This window comes from Strigops habroptila, chromosome 7 (genome assembly GCF_004027225.2).
Source record: "Strigops habroptila isolate Jane chromosome 7, bStrHab1.2.pri, whole genome shotgun sequence".
NCBI lineage: Eukaryota > Metazoa > Chordata > Aves > Psittaciformes > Psittacidae > Strigops > Strigops habroptila.
In genome coordinates, this window is record NC_044283.2 from 9,379,675 (window position 1) to 9,403,393 (window position 23,719).

General features: G+C 38.5%; 1 protein-coding gene across 2 annotated transcripts in view; it reads left to right on the forward strand.

Moving 5' to 3' along the window:
- Positions 1-21,506, forward strand: part of CFAP99 (cilia and flagella associated protein 99) — a 52,489-nt gene extending 30,983 nt beyond the window's left edge. For both annotated transcript variants that reach the window (XM_030491356.1, XM_030491357.1), the window contains 7 exons: positions 1,330-1,418; positions 3,671-3,875; positions 5,671-5,812; positions 6,961-7,112; positions 10,682-10,887; positions 18,523-18,685; positions 20,972-21,506. In XM_030491356.1, coding sequence (XP_030347216.1) covers positions 1,330-1,418; positions 3,671-3,875; positions 5,671-5,812; positions 6,961-7,112; positions 10,682-10,887; positions 18,523-18,685; positions 20,972-21,139 — 1,125 coding nt within the window. In that variant the 3' untranslated portion in view covers positions 21,140-21,506. The remainder of the gene's footprint in view (positions 1-1,329; positions 1,419-3,670; positions 3,876-5,670; positions 5,813-6,960; positions 7,113-10,681; positions 10,888-18,522; positions 18,686-20,971) is intronic.
- The last annotated feature ends 2,213 nt before the right edge of the window (positions 21,507-23,719 follow it).

Here is a 23,719-nt window from a genome sequence, read left to right on the forward strand (position 1 = left end):
GGTGGATAGAATACAGGCTGGGGAGAGATTATTTATGTAATGCAGAAGACTTTGAGAAGAATTGAATAGACCAAAAGGAAGGAAGAACATCATTAAGCATTAAGCAGAGTCAGTAGAAGAAATAAAATACATTTGTTTGGGTTCTTTTCCTAAATTCTTCCAGTTATCATATTTTGTCCAAAACAGACAGGTAATTAATTCTTGTCTATTAAAATGTGCTATCTCTCTGGAAAACACAGTAATTCTACTTAGTGAATTTCTAGGTGATAGGGTATGTCTGTTATCTTCACCCTACCTAAGTAATATCAATTATAAAACATCCTTTTTCTGGTTAGCTTGTGTACTTCAGGAGACTGCAGTACGTATTTGTGCATACAATATTTGCAGTATATAGCTTGAGTGATTCTGTGCATCTGTTTCTCAACCACTCATTAAGCTGTTAATTTGGAATTTAAATACATGTTTGGATTCTGAACACATAACTTGTCTGGATTTAGGTCAAATGTGTCATGACTGAGCTTTGTTTCCTGCAGAAATGATCCCAGTTCTTATCCCACAAGCACTGCTTTGCCTCGGTTCAAATCAGGTCTCTTACAAAGTGTGCCTGCAAAGGTGATGTATTTTTTCAGAACAGCCTACTTGTGCAGGGAACATTTTTAACTGGCAGAGTGGTTGTTCCCTTCCTCCCTCAGTATTTAGAGGTTGTCTGGGAGTTAGTCCTAAGGCAATACTTTGAGAAACTGTAAAGCAGCCACAGGATCTAGTCCAACTTACACCATGAAGCCTGAAAGTCACCGAGAACTGTACTTCACCTCTACTAGCTAGAAAATGGATACAGCTATTGGTGATGCCAGTTGTCATAGAAATAGTATTTTGAAGTTACAATAATGATTATTTGTAAAACACTTCTGAGACCTTGCTATGAAAGGTATTGCTTATGTTTGACTTTAATGGTTTTGGCTAACCTACTGTCTTTCAGAGAAGCAGTTTATTTTCTTTGTCCAAAAGCAGATGGAATCCCCGCGCACTATGTATATGAGCACTGAAAGAACTGAAAGGAAGTGAACACATTCTATGGGACTTGACATGGTCCAAGAGTGATTACAAATTTATAATCCACTTGGGGGACTTTGCTGATTTCTTAAGCAGCTTGAGTGGTTTATGAACAGCATGCAATTTCATTGTGAATGTCAGACTGATGCTAGATGAATGCTTTAAGCAAAATTTATGCTATCTTAGGTCAATTTATTTAACCCATTGAAATGTTTTTATACACTGTTTTATGGTTTACATTACTAACTATAGTATATACATTCCCTTTCCTGACAGATTGACAATATACCTATTAAATTAAATGCTGCAGCTATTTTAAGAGAGGGTGCCCTCTATCAGCGGAAAATGGAACAGGAGCTCAAGAGGTATAATCACACTTTCCTCAGATTGCTTTTCACATCCCTGGATATAAAACAATCACATTAAAAATGATCTAATAAATTCCAGGTAGACTAAAATAATGGATCTGTTGTAAAGCATTGGGAAGCTATTCTGTGAACACAGTTGACAAATAAAGAGAGAAGTGGACTGAAATGAAAGTCTACATTAAAGCCACTGTTCTACTGTAGATTCTGTGCAGTGTGGCTGTGTTCTCATTTAGCACTCTGGCTAGTGTCCACCTGAAAATTCCAATAAGCATCACTTGTTGTATTTATTCCCATTCTCCAGAATAAATAATGACCAAAATACACATCTATTTCTCTGTCCATTATGAGATGCATATATATTAAGCCAAACCATGTAATATATCTCAATTTTCTTCAATGGTTTCTGGTCAACTACATAACAAATTTGATACTTGTATTTGTTTATATGTGTATAAAAATACCTGTGCAATTCTGTCACAGTAAGATTGGAGGATTAAGAATGTGCTGCTGCACAAGGCAAGATAAGCTAGGTGTTGAGGGTGGCAGCAAGGCAGGTAGGGACAATGTCCTCACTGACAGCAGCTCGGTTCCATAGTTCCCTAGCAAGGCAGCAGAGCAGATTCAGTGACAGACAGCAGGGCCAACCAATGGTCCAGTAATTGCTGGATGAGTCCATAGTGATGAGTCGGGGCTGAGGTCAAGCCAGGAAGCCAAGTCAACAAGGCAGGGTCAGCAAGGTGCTAGGCTGGGTGCAGACATACCTACAGTGTAGCTTAGGCAAGGACAAAGGCTGTTAACAGCTTAAATGGGGCTCCCAGGGAAATACTCTGGGAGCCTACACACACACTACCTAAACTAGCCTAAACTCTACACCCACAGCAGGACTTTTCATAGCTCTTCCTCACACAGTTATTTGCACTCCAGCCTGATCCAATGCTATATGGTTGCACTGCACCAGAGCTGTCTTTGGGCACAAGCAACTAAATCCTAGGCAAGGGTGGGGAATAAGAGGTTGCAGGTCCTTTTGGTGCACTTAGGGCTCTAAAGGAATGCTGACATAAGGATTTCTCTGACATAAGGAATCCCTATTCAGCAGCACAGGTTTTCAGCAGACATTAACTAGGGAGAGGGCAACTCCTGAATGGCTACTGTATTCTATAACTCAAATTACAAAACATTTTCACTAATAATTTTAACAAAGATAAAACCTGTATCATGTCATGATTTAGTATTATTTCTAATCCACGTGATTTAGCAGGCTAAGCACTAAATATTGTTAGCATTTTAAGTCTCAGAATGACTGCCTAAGGCTGGATTTGGTCTTTGGACCTGGAAAATTTTGGTATATAGATCAGGATTTTAGCAGTAAGATATTATGCATTGCTCAGGTTCTGTATCAGCTGTGAATGTATATTGAGGTTCTTTTGTAGTGTATGATACTGTTCACTCTATCTGGCACAATTTTATTCCACTCCGCAAATAGAAAGATTTTCCCTGTAACTAAACACTATTTTATATTAATGAGTTTTAATCTTCAGCTGCATTTAACATACAACAGATACATATATATATGCATTGGGGAACAGCCGTAAGATGCAGTTCACTGCTTTTTTGTGTCTCTGCCCTAGTTCTTGGCTCATTCACTCCTGTGCTGCAGGACTTCGATGGGCCAGCCCCAGGGCTTTGCTATGTTCTTCTCTCTCAGCTGAGCACAGAAAAATAAGAATGTAGCTTTGCTTAATACCTGAATACTTCTTTGCCTCATTACAGCAATATTATTTAATTGACAAAATACAAAACAGAAATAGAATTAAGCAGAAAAGTTGTTAGTTCTCTGTGTTAAAGTGGCCAAGAAGATTGTCTAAGAGAAAAGTTATTTGTTCTCTCTACCTCTAAGCAAAGTAATCCTTTGAGAAAATGTACATACCTGCAGCCTGATTCTTCCTGCTCCTTATGAGAATCCATACGTAGCTAAAGTTTGCCCTCTCTTGGGGCTTTGTTTTACTAAAAACTCAGATCCATGCCCTCATGCACTTCTAGTCTGGCTTTCCTAGGCTTTCCACACAATAGGAACACCTCTTAGACTGGAATTAAAACCTATCTGTCAAACGACTTTGCAATCATTGCCTTTTTTCTCTCAGAAATCAAACACCTTCTATCACAGCAAACTGCTAGAAATGTTTTATGAACGAAGGCAAGGCTGCAGAGCCAGATCCCTACAAAAGGATTTGCTTTCTTCTCTCTTGCAGAATTGAAAGTTTGCTGCAAGGGGCTGGAGACCCATCTGAATTCTTGGAATGGCAAAAACAGATGCGTGACAAAGATCTGGAAGAACAGCTGGCTGAAATAGAGTATAGGAGGCTTCAAGGAAAACTGAGTTATGAAGAGGCAGTTCTAGCCCATCAGAATGTAATTCAAGAAAACAAGAAGAAAGCTGATCTAATGAGAGAAGAGGTAATACATGCAGCGGTGCTCAAATTTCCCTTATATTCAATCAGTGCACAATAAACCACAAATGATACCTAGTATAAGAAGGTGTAAAAGTTCTATACAGTGTCTTTATAGTATATACAAGTTCTAGACAGTATACTATATAGTATATAAAAGTTCTATACAGTGTCTATACAGTATACTGGAGTCTACAAACAATGGAAAAATAGTGCTATAACTTCCAGATACAGCAATGCTTATACATTAAAGTACTTTTTACAAGTGTTTGATTTGATTGATAACACTTACAAAGTAAATTGACTAAAACAGAAGGTTAGAGCCTCCTCATGTCATTGTGCATATCATTTTTGAACAGATACTGAGATACTAAGCACCATTTGCAATGAAATCAGCAATATATGACTAATTTATCTTATTAAAATGAGGGCCACAAATCTGAAAGGATTTCTTTTCTTAGTCTGATACAATTCTTCCTATTATCTGACATGCCTAGATCTTTCTTAGGGGAAAGTTCAGGCAGAGAACCCTCTTTGGATCTATATATATATGGAAAACTTAGTATTTATGCCAAGAAGTATTTTCACACAGCTTCTGATCTGGCAAATCAGAGTTTCCCAAAACCATTGCTAGATCTTTTCATTATATTCCCAAACTCACATTTTTCCAGTGCTTTTCCTATAAACTAAACAACTGATTAAGAAATAACTAATACTATAGATTTAATTTGTTTCATAGTCACTACTACAGGCCATTCTTTTCTCTTGCCTCAGTTTGCTGCTACGCCCTGTAGGCCAGCCAGTACATTTCTCTTGGCACCTCTCACAGATGTCTCTGCATTGTCTCAGCAGCTTAAGATGGGACCACAGATGTGCAAGATTTTCATAAAGGCCACACTGCAAAAAGGAAACTTGCTTCATGAGTTCATTTTATACCCTATAAAATCTTCCAATCTTTTTTAGCATTGAGTCTTCATGTCTGTTTAGACAGGCTGTAGCAAAAACTTCAAATGAACCCTACAATGTACAATTTGGCATAACATGATTGCTGACACTCATTTGAAAATTACTGTAATTATTATACTCACCTCCATTTCAGAGCATATGTGTTTTATTTGTTAACAGAAATGCCCCGTACGTATAGATTTGGGGATTTGCTAATCAGACTTGCTCTAACCTGATCAACTTCAGGCAGCTTCCTTCGCTTGCCAACAGACATCAGAAGGGCACTTCACCCATGTGGAGATCTCCAGAAGTACTGAGCACCAATTCCCCATTCATCAACAGTTGTCATACTGACCCTCCTCCTTCTTTTAAAACTCTTGTCTTCCATCTAAAACAGAAAAGACAGTAAGGAATCTAGTCTGGAAAAATCCAGTTTTCTGATTCTCATTCATTTCCTGTGACAAAGAAGGGAACATGATAGCCAAAAGTGGACTTCTGTGTGTTATAGAGATATGACTTAAGCCCAAGAATATCCTGCAGGCAAACAACCTGCTGTGTATTAGATTAGCACTCTTCTTGGTATCTCACAACCAGATCCAGAGATGGCTTTTTTTGTCTGTTTTTAGAAATGTGGGAGGAAATCCAGGAAAATAGCAGTGCAAATGTTATTGGTAAATAAAACATAGGGAAGGGAGTTTAAGGATGGGTCTCTATGTTGTCCCCAGCCAATGTCCTTTGCTACTTTTGTGAATGATGTAGTACTTCAAATCCAATTGTCCTTACCCTATTTCAGTGATTTGAGGTACTCAGATCACCAGTTATCAAGAGTTTTATTCACCTGTTTGTTTGGGATTTAGAAAGCAGATCTGATGCACCAGTATGAAGAGAAACGGCTGCAGGAACAGCAAGAAGTGAGAGAGCTGGTGGAGCAGGTCATAGAAGGACACAAGAATGCAAAGGAAGCAAAAATAAAGCTCCAGAAGTACAAACAGGAGATAGGTACTTATATATTGCCAGAAAAATTAGAGATGATGACAAATGTCCCCAGATTACTTCATCTTTCTTTTAGTGGGCCTTTTCCTTTTGAGAGAAAGATCCAGGATATACATTCCCATGAATGCATGATTATGAATTCCAGGAATAAGTTGGTAATGGGTAGATCAGAAATTCTAAACTACTGGTTGTTTCAAAGGAAGAAATACAGCACTAATGTTCTGCAGCTAGTTTTCCTTCCATCTGAAAGTAGCATATGTGAATGATTACTTTTCATCAAATCAAGTTACAAAGCTCAAATTCTTGTGATTCATATCAGTAAGAGAGGATTTGCTTAGCAAACGTGAAAGAATTGTGGCTTAAAGTTATCGTCTTCTCCAGAGAATACAGATCAGAGAAGAACACTGTAGCTAAGGAAAAAAAAGCCAACTTCCAGAAGGATAGTATCACAAGGGAGAAAGATGTAGCACCTCCAAGACAGACCAGTCATTAAGATGAAGGGAAAAGATACTCTTCCTCCATTACTCTTAAAGAAAAGTCTTCAGTTTATACATTAGCTCATGAAGTGCAGGGAGAAAGCTGTTCTGACTGGCATGGCTGTACATATTCCATTGCAATGCCATGTTAATATATACTGCATGAACAGGCTACCTCTAGTTGTGCGTATTTTGGTGAGCAGACTTTTCTCTGCTTGTGTATCTCCATACCTGTAAGAGTAAGGGTTGGGGTGGGCAGAGGTTATTAGCCACTCTGAAATGGGCTAGCAAAGCCTACCTTTGCAAGTCAGTGAGTTCTAGGATATATATAGAGAGACCTTGGAAAAATTATTAATCTTTGCTATGTTTAGCATCCTTTTATTAAATAATGAAACATTATGCACAAATTAGAACAGATATTACAAAGCAGTAATTCAAAGTGTCTACTTTATGTATGTATACAGTATGTTTATGTGCTGAATAGAATGATAGATAGTGGAGGTGTGAAGTACTCATTTGTTTCTCTAATCATTCCTCCCACCAATGCCAGACTGTTCCCTGAAGTACGTTTAGATGAGTATTATTATCATTATTCACAAATGCATATGAATTTTCCTCCAGATGGATTTCTTGTTAAAATATGCAACCAGCTAACAGAGATTAGTTTTTATCTTCCAGTTCAGAAAGTTTGTGAAGAAAAGGAAGAACTTCATCGGCAAGCCTTAGAAGAAGATGAGGAGAAGCTCAGGAAAAGATCTGAACTAATTCAACAAATACGACTTATTGGGTCCTTACCAAGCATCAGACACAAGTTTGTTGATTTAACAGAGGTAAGCTCAAAACCTACTGGTTTTATATAAATGTATACTTCATGTGTTTCACACATTCAGAGGAATTGTGTACTGCATGCAGATATATGGCAGTCTGGATGCACAGCACTAAGTACAAAGTGACCCCATGACATAAAAGTTAAATCTGAACTGGAACTTTCAGAGTTTATAAAATGAAAATTTCACCAGACATAATACTCTGGTGGTAAATGAAATCTTGGTCCCCTTGAACTTTCTTTGAATTTCACCAATAGGCTCTGTGTTTCCTGCTATCTTTCAAAAAGAGACTGGCAAGGGATTACAACATGTTCTATCCATCTTCGCATATTTACAGATTTGTCAGTCCTGGATAGGGACTGAATGAACACGAAGTTTGGACTGATGTGCAGCTGTTCATATTGCAGTGGTGACTGCCGTGGTTATTAGGAAAATTGATTTCCTTTGCTTTCAAAATTGTCAACATCCAGGTACATGAAAGAGACTGTAAGAGAACCCAAAACCTGCTGAGCTGTTATGATTGTGTTGTGCATATGACTTGTGTGCTTGTGTGTGTGGTTAAGTCTACAGTAAATCTATGCCAAACTTCTTGGATTTACTGTTGATGCACAATAACTGATATGCCTGAGATGGGGCTTTGCAATGCCCACTTTTGCAGAATTTCCAGACTTAGGCAGCATCCAGAAATCTGTTATCTTACCAGTAAATTAGAAGTAGATTAGCTGAAAATGCTCTTCCATTTTCTTATCCACACTGAAAGAACAGGGAATAATATAAAATGACAAAATAGCAATTTTAAATAGAATCCTTCTGTTTGGTTTTTTTTTCCTTCCTTTCTTTCACAAGTATTCAAATGTAGATCACTAATTAAAAACCACTCATGCCTTGTCTGCAGAAACCACACACAGAAAGAACAGGTCTTTCCTTCTGTGGAGCTGTTGGAATGGAGAATACGATGCTTTGGTTTTATCTCCTGCTCCATTGAACAGAACTGAGCCATCCATTGGCCCAAAGCTACCTACTGTCTTTGCAGCCACCAGTTAAATCCCCCATCTCATTTATCAGATTCTAGAATACATTTAATGTTAAAGTGTGAAGTAAATGAACAAGAATAAAAACAGCTCAAGTGAAATGAAGTATGTGTCCATAAAATTCTCATTCTCGTAATTTTAAAGTACCAGTTCTTCAGTTGATGGCACTGAAGTTGCTTGAACACCAGTATTATCTACTGCATGAGTATGGGACATTTCAGATTTTAGGAACCACTTCACTGTCTTCACTAAGTATTTCTGAAACACAGAAAGTCAAAATATTTAGCCTCTAACTTTCTATGCTTCTAGGAAAACCTCTTTCCTAGACCTTTTTGTGTCTGCTTGCCATGCTCAAACACTACTCAGTATATATGCCGCACTGCAAAACATTTTCCTGTCACTTCCTTTGAATACAGCTTGATGGCCATTGGCCAGTTTAAATTAGAGGAGAGGTATTACAGCACTTTCTATTTGCAAATCCACTCTAAAATGAAATCTGAGGAGACAAATGCTTATTTACTGTTTCAGTAACCTATGGTAGTATGTATTTTTCAAAGAAAGACATGCAAAAATAAAGACTGTTTAATATTGAACTCTTTTATCAGTCTTCTGCTGATGCTCCTGGTAACCACTGTTTAGGTCATGTACACGAGGAGCATGGAAGCAGCCAAAATGGAAGAGTTAGGTTCTAGGTGAAAAAATAGTGATGATCTCTTCTTACTGACTCAATTTTGGAGCTTTAGAAAGGGAAGCTATGGGGACCAAAACTGCAGGAGAGACTCTTGGAAATCTTGGAGGAATCCCCAGGGATGGCCACCCAGGACACATTCCCTTTCACTGACAAGCTTGTATCATTAGATTCCCCAGACTAATTCAGTAATAATCCCTCATAAGCACCACTGTTGTAGCAGCGGAGAGCCGAGCCTGGTTATTTGTTGTATTCTGGTTTGTGGGTTTATTGCTGCTGTCCCCCTGCATTACTCTGTTCTTCATCTCTCTTGGCTTTGCCTCTGTTTCATGGATCCACTGCTCTGAACAGACAGAATGATCACTGGAGGATGAGTACCTGACTACACTGCTTAGATGGCATCCCAGGCCATCCCAGAGAAGAGGGACTGAACCCAGCTCAATTCTTGCAGCCAATCTGAGCATCTATGACATAGCATCCTTTTCTTTTCCTGGATTTTTTTTTCCCCTTCCCCTTCATGTTCTGTTTTGTGAAGATCTCAAAAGCAGAAAGGCAACTACTATTCTGTCAACAACCCAGTCAGTATTCAATAAAAGGGCTTTTTTTTCCCTGTTAAAAAGGATTTCTTGAAAAAATGAAGGCTCTCTAACTGAATTTCTCTCCATTAAAAGGACTGTAATAAGTTTTACTTACATGTTTATCATTAGCACTTCATTTCAGTCTGAGAAATACATTTTGGAGGAGTGGTTGTACTTTTGGATTCCACATTCTCCCCCTCCTCTCTTTCATCCTTTCCAAACATTGTCATTAATTTTCTGTCAATAGTTCTATGGGACTAAGTAGACCAAGATCTTTGTGATTAAAACCTAACCAGTGTTTCACTCTTCATGTTATGCAACTGTATAGCAAGAGTCAGGTTAGCATCTTGATTTCTTGTACCCATATATTCCACTATAACATGACATAGTACAAGAGATGCAGCAAATACGTGTACCAAAACTATGCCAAGATAGAGAAAATGATATTAGTTGGGGTGAAAAGGATTAAATTTTATAAAGAAAGCTACAGAGAAGCTCAATATTTGTGTGGGTTTATGCAAGTTTTCCATCTATGCAGATGTATATGTGTGTAGACAAAGAGCAAGGGAGAGTGTACAGAAGAGCAAGGGCCAAAAAATTCAAGTGTTCACAGATCTGTTTAGAATTTACCTGTGTTCCTGTGCAAATGAAAGTGCAGAAGTGTCTCATTACATCTCAGAATCAGGCTCGTTATCACTGTCATTATGAAGTGGATATTAAAAAGCCTTCCTTAAACATTCAGGTTTGGATATTTTAACTTTGTGCATTAAAATCTGAATTTCTTGAGTACAAAGCATTGTTTAGTCCTAGTCTTTTCAGATAAAAAATAGTAGATGCCTTCATAGATCAAATCCATACTTTGGAAATATATAAATACAAAAATTGCATATTTTTAGTGTAAAGTCTGTTCTGGTTTTACAAAGTAAAAAAACCCCAACAAAACAGTTTTACACATTTTAAAATTTCAAAGGTCTAATTAAAAGATAAGCCAGCTAGGTTTTTTTTTGGATAGCAAATACGTTGCATTTATGATTAATCTACTGGATATTTCAATGCTTTTTCATGAAATGTTTTAGGAACTTTGTGTTTTTACACATACCAAAGAGATGCTCTACAAATTAAAACCAGCTTGTAAGTAACAGGTTAGGGCCATTCCCATATTTCTTGAAGTCAAATATATTCAGCATGATTTGGAACATACTCAAAATATTCTGGTTTTACACATACACTCTCCCCTTGGTATTTACAGTGTTATTCAAACCTATATTTCTCCAGACTGGTGGCCATGGTTTAACTTGTGAAATGTCAATAGTGGAACTACATGAACGCCTCGCTCTGCTCAGAGAAGCACAGAAGGCAGCAGAGGAAGAGAAGAGAGACCAGATAATTCATGAAAAACAAGCTAAGGAACAACTTCTTCTAGACAAACTGGACCAGATTTTGGTATTCAGAGCAGAACTCAGCCGAGCAGCTGCTCTAAAGTCAGTATAAAACAGCATGTGACATTTAAGACATTGCAACTTTGTTAATATTTTGCTACCCCCTCGAGGAGAAAAACAAGTAGAGAGCAAAATACTGCCCTTCTAGAAATCACTGTGACTTTTGTCAAGGATTACACTGGGGCCAGCATTCCCTTTTTAGTCTGGAAAATAATTTGCATTAGATTTAACAAATCTTTTTCATCATTTATGGTTGAAGATGCTCTGTATGCTGGTGTTGACAATATTGCCCCAGGATTCAGAGCCAATATTATATACTGAGAAAGAATTTCTGCTGTTCTTCTGTTCCTTTTTAACTAAGCAGAACTAATTTGATGTTATTAGAATCATTCAAGCCTGCCACTTACAGTGTTCTCTTATTCTCACCTAAATCAATACATTAGAGCTATAGTTGTCTTCCTTCAATTTCATTTGTTATGTGAAAAGGCAAGCCCTATTCTAGAAGTTAAAGATATTTCAGGAAGGAGATTTTCTGATTACAATAATAAGTTATAAATTAAATATATTATAGCAGTAGATCAAAGAGAAAATTCTTTGCTAACAGGCTTTCTGATAAAATTCTGTATTCATTATTCATATTTATAATTCATTATCATATTTATTATTCATTGTCATGAAGGATCCATAACCATCATAGATGCTTCACATATGCAGAAGACAGGTCCCTTCCACAAGAGTTTTAAATCTAAGTTACAGCTATTTATAAATAAATCTGAGCAGAAAGAAAGCCTGTGTAAAAGTGTAAAATACAGCACAACTCTTGATCTTCTGCCATTTTTACTGCATCTTGACTATTTGCCATTGTTTTCTTGCACATTGCCTTTCACCTTTTCCCTTTTGTGGGTTTGAGAGATTAGTCCTTGTCTTGACATATTTATTTTGCAAACAGATGTTCAGATACTCTGAAGACATATTCTATCAGGCTAAAAACACTTGTCTTTAGACATGTCTCAGATTCACGTTCATAGCCGAGATACAGAAGGTGGCTTCTCAGAGTCCAAGTCATGACATAAATATCAGTTACAGAGGGCAGTATTGATGTATTCATTTAACTAGTTTTCGCTAGTCCCAGATCTAATTTGGTTGTCGCTGATAGTTAATCTCCAAAGACTGGGGCTTTACTGTGTTAGTGCTTAAGATAGTTTAGTGAATTTAATGAATCAATCACTGCAGGTGCAGTGGACTGACTGCATAGATCAGTGACCCTCTCTTCTATGGCATGTATCGAGAAAAGATTTTAAGACTAAAGAACCTGAAATGGAGTTGGGGCTGGAAATACACTCTCATCACTAAACATTCAGTGTTGTGAAAGCCTGTGGGAGCAACTCAAGCCACCGCTTTCCACATGAGATGCAAACTAGCCATTAAGAACTTGTATTCTACATAAAACCTGTGTCACTAGTGGCTACTTAAAGAATCATTTGTTATGCCAGATGTGCCATCTGTGAGTTTTGTATAGTGCTGGGTTCCTTTAAAGTAGACTCTTTGGCTTAATTCAGATCTAAAACTGTTCTAATCCTGAAATAAGCTATGCTCAAATGAGAAGCTAACTTTGATTCACTTTTTGTCCTGGCATTTGAAATGTTTTTTTTGGACAGACCAGCATGTCAAAGATGGTAGAATCCCAATTAAATTAAACACTTAATTTGCAAGCTTCTACGGAGACTCATGATAAGTAATACAGTAATTTTAATGGAGGCCTGTTTGCTCTTCAAATAAAGGAAATATTAAGTTTCATGATAGATGTTGTAAGACATTTCCTGTTGTGGCTCCCAGGCAATCTATGTACGTAACTCAGAAGCATCTACTACAAAGAGGCATCATCAAAGTATACCAGAAATGTTGTTCTTTGGGAGTGTATTTCATGCATTTTCATCTAGAATCCAAAACTATGGATTCTGTTACTATAGGAATATGTTGTTTCTGTTACTATAGGAATATGGCATGGTTTGGCCTATTTACAAATGCTGGCTACTTTGTTGCAGCTTTTATTTCTCTCTAAACAAACTATAGGCTTTGTGTGTTAAACCTGATTGACAGATCTTGAACCCTGAAGTATCTATCAAGCCAGTGTGAGTGATTAATTGCTTGGGTTGTATTATTGACACACTGCACAGGAGATGTAAAAAGCAAATCTTTATGTTTACAGAATCAATTCATAATTATAGGGATAGAATAACAAATCTTGTCAGTGGTCCTCATGATAGCCTTATGCATCAATATAAAATTACATGTTATATCTTAAACTGCATTATGTTGAAGGCTACTGCTAATCAGGTAAAGTATGGTGGCAAAGCTTTGCTGAACAAATGTGCCTTCGCAGTGTCAGCTGGAGTTTAATTGGGTCCCTAGCAAGCAGGTTCCTTTCAATATCATTTACGAACTGACATACATCAACACAAAAGCAGCACATTGAGCAAGCATATAATGAGCTGTATTAAACAAAATAGGAAATGGAACATGAAAAATGACAGAGACATCAGCCTTTAATAGACTGCAAGCCATGACATCCATCACAGCAGTGGTTTTGTGAGTGCTTGCAGAACACTCAAGAATCAATTCAGTATATATGCAGGACGTCCCTTTAATTGCTAGAACTTCACAGTTTGAAAATCAGCACTGGCATATGAAGTGGACAAACATTTGAGTTCTCAGCTTTCACACATGAGCACCAGAAGATTTATGTGTTTGAATACATGTTAATGTACTAAAGTTATGTGCCTGTATACTTCAGGTGCAATTCCCTTTCATTCCGGTGAGGCTACAGCTATTACTGCAAGTCATTTAATGCACAAAGAACCAAGCAACAGATGAAACCAGTTGGTGCTGAGGCTCCCTCCATCCACATTATCTGTGGTTTGGGGGTTTTACTTTGATTTGGGTTTAGTGTGGTGTTAGGACTGCATGCTCTCACTATGCATGTGGTTTAAAGTTGTGTCCAGAGGAAAGTAATCTCACACAAAACTTCACACACTTAATTCCTGGTTCCTCTGCAAGCCCGTCTAGGTGAACACCACACTATCCTTTTGCTTGTCTTATATAGCTGACAGCAGCACACCCATGCCCCTGCCAGCCACTGGTACCTATGTAAGGTACATGGAAGTCAGCCTTATTTTTGTTCTTGCTCATGTTCCTGCCTTGTTTTGTTTTCCTGCTCATTTTCAAGTGATATGACAGTACCTGCTGCCTGAGCCTGATCGCCTCTCCAAGTCAGGCCAACATCCAGATGAAGGTAGCAGCTGCAGTTTGTGACTGCAGGGTGACACTCTGAACTGACACTAATCCTCCTTGACTTGCTTGTATGTGAGGAAGATGTATAGACTCCCACCAACGGAGAAGTTTACCACATCCCTTCTCACACTGTGGTAATGGTGTAGAATGCTGGGGTCTCAGCACTGGCTTACAAACGATGGTGGGTTTGCCAAGGTGGTAAAGCATTCCCTTCTCTCCCTGCCACTGCCAGTGCCCAAAGGCCTCCTTGACAAGGGCCACTGACCATACACCTTGCGCTTGGCCTGAACTGGGGAGGGGTGGAAATAGTGTGAGGGAAGGCAGGACAAGGGGGAAGGCTGGCTATGAAGAGGAGAACAAGCAGAAGGGAGGGTTATGGATGAATGGCTGTGATGGTCCTTTCCAAGTAGAACAAGCTCCCTAAAGCAGGTGTTCCCTGGAGTATCCAGGTCTGACTTAGGGGGTCAAAGGCCTTCTGGGTGAGGAAGGGAGAATGGAGGCACATCCTCCAAAACCCTGGTAGCACACCCCTGTGATGCAGCACACAACTGAGGGAAGGAGAGGGCAGACAGCACATGGAGGTGGGAAGATGTAACGGGAACATGTGCCATGCTATCCCTATGTGTGGCTGTTGCTTCAGATCTTGGAAAACAGCCTAGAATAATGAACATCCCTCTGAATATCAGGAATCACTTCGTTACTGTGAGGGTAACCGAGCACTGGCACAGGTTGCCCGGAGGGGCTGTGGAGTCTCCACCCTTCGAGATATTCAAAGGCCATCTGGACATGGTCATGGGCAAGTGGCTCTAGGTGGCCCTGCTTGAGCAGGGGGGAGTGGACAAGATAAGCTCCAGAGATCTCTTCCAGCCTTAAGCATCCTGTGATTCTGTGAATGAACTCTGATTATACAGCTTCACAATCTTTATTTCAAATGAGGAAAACACTGTTATGAATAACAATCACTTCCCCACCTAAAATTAAGTGCTTAATAACTTAATTGTTTTGGAAGGGAGTCAGATTTTGGGTGCTTAAATCCCTCACATTAGTACAAAACAGTAATCAATCTAATAGTGTAGTGCGCTTAAATGTCAAAATAATGACTCCCTTAACAGCGAACTGTTAACAGTTAGATACATTAATTTTCCTCACTGCAATACCTAAGAATTATACAGTGCAGGACAGAAAAAAGGCAAAGTACTGTGAAGTACGAACAGCCCTAGTCACTGAGACTAAGAGTATGAGACAATTAAAAACCCCAAGGTTTATTACACTATAAGGCAATCCTACTTGTGCTTTTAAAAATATATTTGTGTTTATTGCACAAGACTCCATTTTGTAAGGTGATCTTATAAATACAGTCCTAGCTGCTTAAGTTGATACTGTGGTGCCTAGAATGATCAAGTAGCCATTTTCACTCCATCTCCTACAAGTATTGAGTCAGTTAAGAGCTGTCATGCATCTGTCTCCTTATGCTTTTGATGTACAGCTGGAGTTTGAAAATATAAAAGAAGGGCAAAATGTAGTTTTCAGGAGGAATCCTCTGTGCAAATCTTTGTATTCTCCATTTTGTAAACACAGCTGAGAATACCTAATCCAAGTGTTCCAAGTGTTTTCACTTGGAAAGGAAAACCTTTCCTGCTGAATTGCTGCTGCTTCAGTTTTAAGTAGATGACCTACTGGACCTAGAGTCCCTTTGGCCAGATGCTAAAATTGCAGGGCAGGTGGTTAAATAATTACAAGGGATATGTAGGTAAAAGGATGCTGAACTGCCCAATACTTTATTTAAAGTTCATTATATTTACTAAGGAAATCATTGAGACAACAAATATGGGATGTCAGCTGCAGTTTACAATGGCTGGAATATTATTTTAAATAGGAAGGCACTTCCATTTTACCCATCACTGATGGAATTGTTCAGTACTTCATCTCAGTGAGCCCAAGTCTTTCTGCTGTTGACTGTATGCACAGAAAGTGAATAGACAGTGAAAACAGTGGTAGATAGATTAATGTTCACTGTTTGCTTTCATGTCCATATTCTGTTAAATCTTTAACAGAAGGGATTAATTAATCCCTTTAATTAATCCTCTGAGTAGTTTATACATACATCCCACACTATTACAAACTTCCATAAGCACATTCAAGAATCTCATCTAATTCCTTAACACTAAAAGGTAGTTTCTGACAAGGGCACTAGAAAAACTAGAGTTTGTTAAACCATTTCAAATACATATGGACTTCAAAATTATTAAATTTTTTTTAGTGTCTTTGGTAGGGAAATATTTTTTAATTATGGCAAACTCACAAAGGGACAGAAGACTTTTATCTGAGACCAAAATAAAAGGAAATTAACAAATTCTCTTGGACCAAAGATGTGACATTACATTTTAGGAACTAGGAACTAGTACGATTCTTAAAGACTGTTTTTCATTCAAGGTGCTCATTCAATACCAGTAGCTGGTAAATGAACTTAAAAGGAAAATTAAAATGGTTTCTGCACATTTTTTTTCATCACATAATTTTCTGTTGAATCTGGAGAGGATTTTTCAAACCCCATTCTGACTGGCTGTTACCTGACTCCCCTGGCCAATACATGATATGGGGCAACAGAGCTGCTTCTATCTTGAGTCCTGAAAATTCTCAACTGACCATCACAGAAAAACAGAATTTTGAAGTTTCTGTTTTCATTCCTTCCCCTCTTTGAGTTTCTGCTATGATGTGGCAGCTGGGAATCTATGGGATTGGCAGCTTTGGGGAATAGTGTAGATGACTGGCACATGACTTCATGTAGAAGAGGACTGAATATTACTGTGAGGATAAGTGACTATTTATCATGTTAATTCAGAAGCAGCTGCTGCTGCTTCATGATGTTAAACCTCTTGCTCTATTTCCTGTAATTGTATTTACAAGAATCTGGATTTGCATGTAAGGAAAGTTTTTATTGCTTATTCCCACTGAAAATATCTAATCATCATTTATTTACATAAAACCTGATTGTTACATTCTCCTATATCCCTTGGAATACAATGCCTTGTTACAATGCAAACAGAAATAAACCATGTTCTCAATTAGGTTAAGTGATAGTACATAATTTTTACATTTACAGAATAGTGTTAAAAATTGAGCTCAGTGTAGCAGAGTACATCAGAGTATTAAGGAATATAAGGAAGTGTTATGCTAACCAGACAGCATGACACAAGCAGCAGAAAGGTTCATGAAATGTCTCGGGAATGCAACTGGAAATGAGAAGCTGAGCTAAACTATGCCCCTTATTTAGATTTCACAGTCACATTTCAGAATGTAACCTACATGGAGCAAATCTCCTCTTCATCCGGTTCCTGAGGATCTCCCAAGATGAAAGAAGCATTTGGATCCCTGTAATCTTGATACAGTAACTTTTTAAGGCAAATTGGTGGGTTTAGCACCAGAAAGAATTTCCTTATTCCCCTTCCTCCAGCTCCTTGAGAAGAGTGCGCCTTATACTGGAAACACTGTGATGTAAGACCCAAGCGATAAGGGAAGAGTTCTGTTACTAACTATTAAGGTGTTATGTACTTTCTTTGGTAGATCTAACACTTCCTTTAGCTCTGAATTTGGCCAAAGAATCACAGCTGCCCATGAAATAATATTAATACTACAGCTTGATCATACTAAGCCAAAATTCAAGGGCAGCTTTGAATAAAAGAGGACGTTGGATATTAAGTGAATCACTATGTAACGTAGTGTAACCTGTATGAAGAAATTGTGAGTAAGTGGTGTCAGTTGGGTGAAAGTAATCAAGAACAGATAAAATGTAAACTCAAGGACAGAAAAGTAGCTACAATAGAAGGAAAAAAAAAGGAAGACTATCCGATAACCTCTCTCTTATGCCTTACTTTTATGCTGCACATGGTGCTATCAATTCATGATCACCTAGACCAACTAACCTGAATTAATACATCACTATCCCACTGATTCTGAGTCTGGGCATTGAGATTACACAGAAAAGAATATCTTTCATTTGCCAAGGAATACAGCAATTGAGATGAATACTAATGATCACATAAGGAAAACTTCGTAGTTCTCACAAGCAAAAAAGCTGAAGTATTATCACAGGTTTTGCACATGGTTTTTGTAAAGAATGTCATGTCAGGCTTGAAATACTTCAGATATTGTCATCATGGCATCCTGTGGGAAGAAATTATTCTATACTGTTTAGTAACGCTATTCTGTAAACAAGCAGCAAGTTGTGAATACCACATTCGAGTTATATGATTTAAACCTCTTTTGAGTATAGGTGGTTCCCAGAAGCAAGAGCAAATTCATTATTATTAAGGTATATGCTCAGATGGTTTTATTTTGTAGTTTGATATTACTTTACCTTCTCACTGCTTCTTTTTGATTTTGCAGGCAAGAAGAAGAGAAAAGAAAGCTCCAGTCTGGTGAGAGGCCTGTGAATGATGAGCGCATTTTAAACCTGCAGAAAAAGATTGTAGAAAAAAAAATGGAGCGTAAAAAGCAAGAAGGACTCTCAAAGATTACCCCCCAGAAAAGCAGCATCGCATCAAAGAAGGTCTGGAGTAACATAAGGAGAAAAGCTCTGCAATAGACCTGCTGTTCACAGACCTTTGCTCAACTGCCAGCACTGGCAACGGGGCAGAGGCAGATGGTGCCATACATGACTGGCAATGGCAACACCCTGCGTCCTGCATAGGCACCATTTCTCCAAACCATGGCCTTGACCTCACCTTCTTGTCACACAATCTGCTACCACAGAGCAGGGCTCATCTGTGCAACACCTAGCTTCCCACTCTTATTTCCATACATTCTCATTCCAACAAAACAGCATCTTACCCCCTGTTTTAACTGTCTTTCTCAGCTTCCTATCACACACATCCCCTTACACCAAACTGGGATGCTCTCCCCCTCTCTCACCCAAGGCATGTTAAGAGTTTGTCATTCCCATGGGTTTCACCTCAGCCTGGTCCCACAACATCAGATGGAAGCACCAGTAGGCCTGCAGGCTTTATGCTCATTCACACTAGTTGTGTTTCCTTGGCAAGTGTCTAAAGACACTGGCGAGGAACTGGTACTCCTGCCACCTCAGGCACTACCTCAGACGTGCCTAACACTGAGAAGTGGTTCATACACCAGTAATGTACCACAGCTTGTGGAATGCTGCAGGGAACAGTCATCTAGATGATCTTAAGGTCCTTTCCAACCCTAACTATTCTATGATTCTGTGATTCTCTGATGGGATCACTTGTCAAAAGCTGTACTAGCCCAATCTAAAATTAGAACTAAATCTCCCAATCTGTTAATTATAGCTCTCTACCTATTTTGTGAGAAAGTTAAATGAAGCTGAATTCGATAAAAAGGAAAACTGTATTTTTCAAGTGTATATAGTTTTAAAAACCAAAATAGTGCAATCTTTCAGACTATCAATGTTTGCTGCCTTCAGAATCCCCATTTCAGGCAAGTAGAACATGTAGGTGCTTCTATAGACAACTAGGTCTATTCCTTTTAGCAAAGAAAACAATGACCTACCTGAAGAAAGCATTTCCTAAATTGGGATGGTTTTCTGAACTGAGGTTTTGAACACATGCTTAAACAGTTTGCTGAATGGAGTCCACAGTAAAGTAGAAGCAATAAATGCAGACTTCAAAGGAAAGCAGCCATATAATTACAATTGTGAGACATTTTTTCTTAATAAATAAAGAGAAATTATAAATTCACAATTAGAACTTTTAACTACCTGATGTGGGTCTGTATGAGTGCTCTCATGTCATACGATTGACCAAAAAACAGGGCTTGAAAGTTGTTTCTTGAGCTAGTTTTACACAGCAAGTCTCTTGAGCTGTCACAGTGGTTTTATGTTCTGCTCAAATGTTAAGACACCTGGAAAAAAAAGAAAAGAAAAAATTCAAGGTTACTATGAATTATTTAGCTGTTTTGGTGTATCTTACATCACTGCTGTTCCACTCTCCGTGACCCTATCCAAATGTTACTACAGGAAAGTAGCCCAATTCTGGTCAGATATGTTCAGCAGCATCTTTATTGTGCTTGAACTGCATTTTGCTGAAAATGGTGTTAGTGTGACTATAGGAAAAAATTCCTCCCTTAGTTATAATGTAGTAGGATTCGGCATTCAGTTTGTACTGCTACTGTGTAGGTTCCTCAGTAAGTGGAGAAAAAAGAAGTTACATTAAGCCCTTGTAATAAAGTTCCAGATTGTGGCTTTGGTAACATTTGTGGGGGCCCTTTGGGTCCAATTGGTTTGTGCCAATATAAGTCAAGGCAACATTTATTTACAAATCACTATTCCATTCTTAATAAAATAAGATTTCAATTGCAATTTGGAAAACTAAACATAAACTAAAACTACCATTAATGAAAAAAAATTAAATTTTCTACCATTTTAAACAGAGAATCAGATGAAAAAGTAGCAGTTTTCTGTTTGTTCTGAGCTTTCTGGGGAATGGTCCCTTTTGAACCCAGTTTTTGAATCAGCAAACCACTAGAGTTTGATAGGATTTGTGCAACTGTTCATTTTATGGCTTCAAGAATAAACTGCTGGCAAAGAAAGAACATAAGGTAGCAGCATTGGAGCAAACCATCCAGATGCAGTTTTATCTTGACTTAACATTTTGTGGGGAGTTGCAGCTGTGTTTAATTCATCCTCATCTGGGCAACCCACCCGAGTTACCTTTCTGTTCATCACGTACAGTTTGATGTTCACAAGTCTCCCAATCATGTTAGAAAATAAACTCTTGAAGAGTTTATTTAGTCTAATATGGTATGCTCTAAAGAGAACCACTGTATTATCTGCAGTCTGATCATCTGTGTCTCTTTTCTGCAGGATACTTTCCAATGGAACCATTGGAATGAACTGGAAGACAGTCGGGAAAGACAGTTCAAGATCTTTCAACATGGCTTCACGGCCAGAGAAACAGCTCAGAAAATGGCTGCCTATGAGGCAGCAAGAAGTGGAGCCCAAGTCTGTATATTGCACTCTGAAGTAAAATAAAATACAATTGGACGAATTCAGGCCTGCTGGAAATCTTCCAGTGTGCCTGTTTACTACAAAGGTGAATTTTACTCTTTATTTCACCTTTACAGTGTGATGAGAAAAATTTGGGTCATACAGGCACAATAGAATAAAAATGCGTTAATTTTTTTGTAATAGGATTTTATTTTTATGCTACGACGACACATTTTTTATTGTTAGAATCAAAAGCTTTAAGAAACCAAAACCTTGCCATTGGAGCTCCTATATCAGAATGGCAACTATCTGAGTAAGAATGCCGAGATCTGTATTTCTGTTATCATTGTATACTGTGCCATGGGGTTTGCTATGCTCATCTTCCAAAAGAATAAAAATGAGGGCAACATTTGTTTACATATGCTTCTTTTCAGGAGGTATGGTCAGCTGAAGTTCCTCACAAGTCTTCTTACAGGACAGTCACTGTGTGTAAGAGGATCACCAGTTTCAGCACCGGTTTTAGACAATGGGGAAAGAACTGTTTAAAAGGTTTAGATGATGCGATAGCCTCCAGGAGCCAGAGTCTAGATTCAGTGACCCAGAAAGAGCACTGTCGCGGATGTGAATCTCTGCAGACTTTAAACAGTGGAAAGAGAACATAACATTGTTTGATCTCTTTAGGGAGCTGCTTCCAGAAAAAGTCAAAATTCTGTTGCTCACCTAAAAGATAATTTGCCCTCTATGACAATTTCTAAACTGTGTAAAACAGCCTTTAAATCACAAGACTTATTCTAGGCACCAAGCCAAAAAGGATATAAATCTGAATTAATATCTGCACAGCAGTAAGACTATATGATATATTTCTGTTTTAACTCAATGCCAGTTACTACGTGCTTAATTATGGCTATTGCAAATATTTAAATTGAAGGAGAGTGTTGCTGATATAAGAGTCGGGCAGCTGCTTTTAATGCTCTCACAATAGTGAGAAATGTAATTCTCACTTTTTACTAAAGGAAGTCTAATGGAATTCTTTTGTTGCCATCTAGCTGTGAAGATCACTTCCACAATGTGCAAGCTGATAATGTGCTATATTTTTCATTCAAAGTAAATGCGATGTAGGGCTCACATTCCATAGGAAAAGTTAAGGAACACAGGAGAGTGAAAAGAAAGAATCACAGCAGGAGAAGTACAGAGAAGAGGGAACTACAACCCAGTGTCTAGTAGGGGATTGTAATAGCTTAAATCAACAAACTCTTGGTGGCAGGGAGTTTATCTTCCCTTGCAGTTGTTCAGCATTCTGTTGCACTGTATTCCAGAACAACAAAGCCAAGTGGTGGCTGTAACACCTCAGTTTTCCAGAAGCTAGCAATTAACAGGGCTGACAGTCATGGTCTGGGATGCTGCATAGCTGAATAGCTCCTCTTAAACTTTATAACATGCCTGGCATTTTGAGATTTTTGAGAAAACCCCCCAATCATTAAGAAAATAGATAGGCAGGTGTATTTAGGTAGGTAACATGGAAACGTCAAAACCCCATCACACTGCATGCCTCTTCCCCTCTGATGTTGGAACCCGTTTTCAAAATTCTTACTGAATTGCAATCAAGCTGATTCATAACTATTTCCTTCTCCATATTTTTCTTGCTCTCACATGAAAGGACTGAGGAATAAAGGAATCTCAATAATCCAGCTGTAGCCTATTGCTACTTTAGGATCGGATGCATAAAGTCATGTTCAGGAACGTAAAATAATGTGACTCTTTTGGGAAAAAATCAATATATCCCTATATTGATATTTCTATGTCAATACAAGATGTTTTATATCGATATAGCCTATTGATTTTTCAGTGATGGCAGGTCTTACAACAGAATACACAGAATAACATTAAAAACACCACATTCCTCCTGACAAACGTGGATAACTCGATGTTGGAGGCAGCAGATCCTACCCACAACCGCTCCGCCCCAGGCCACTAGAGCATCTTCTCTAGTATTTCTGTTCCAGCAACATGGTATACAGAAACCTGAGGTGATCCAATGCAGAGTTGGCAAAGGTCTGCTAGGACTTGTTAGCATTATATTACAAAAGCAGCTGTAATGCCATTGGAGCCAGGTGAGCTGCATTCACACTGCTGCCTCAGCTGGTGTCCGTGGCACAGACCATCCACAGCCTGGTCATTGCACACACAGATAATTGAGCCTCTACACTCATCACACTTTACGGAAGCACAGGTAAGTAATACATGATTCATTCATTTACACATTTGTCACACTATTTGCAGCCAAGAAGGCAACCAGAAGTGAACAAGGCTGACTCTTAAATCATCTAACAAAACAGACTTACAAAATCAGAGGTTTTAACCTGTCTGATGTTAGTGACTCATTAGAAAACCCTTCTAGTGCGAAACCCTGCACATTCCAGAGGTCTTCTGTTTCAGTGTAAATGTCAAGACCGCAAAAGCCTTCACATGCAACTATGATGTAAGGAGGTGTAAGAAGGCCCAGATTACCTGAGGAAGATGAGGGATTTCAGCCCTGTGACGAGCATCAGACACGGGGTGCTCACCCCTTGTGTGACACACTCACTGCTGGGTGGCACTTGGTTCCCTCTTCCAAATCAGCCCTGG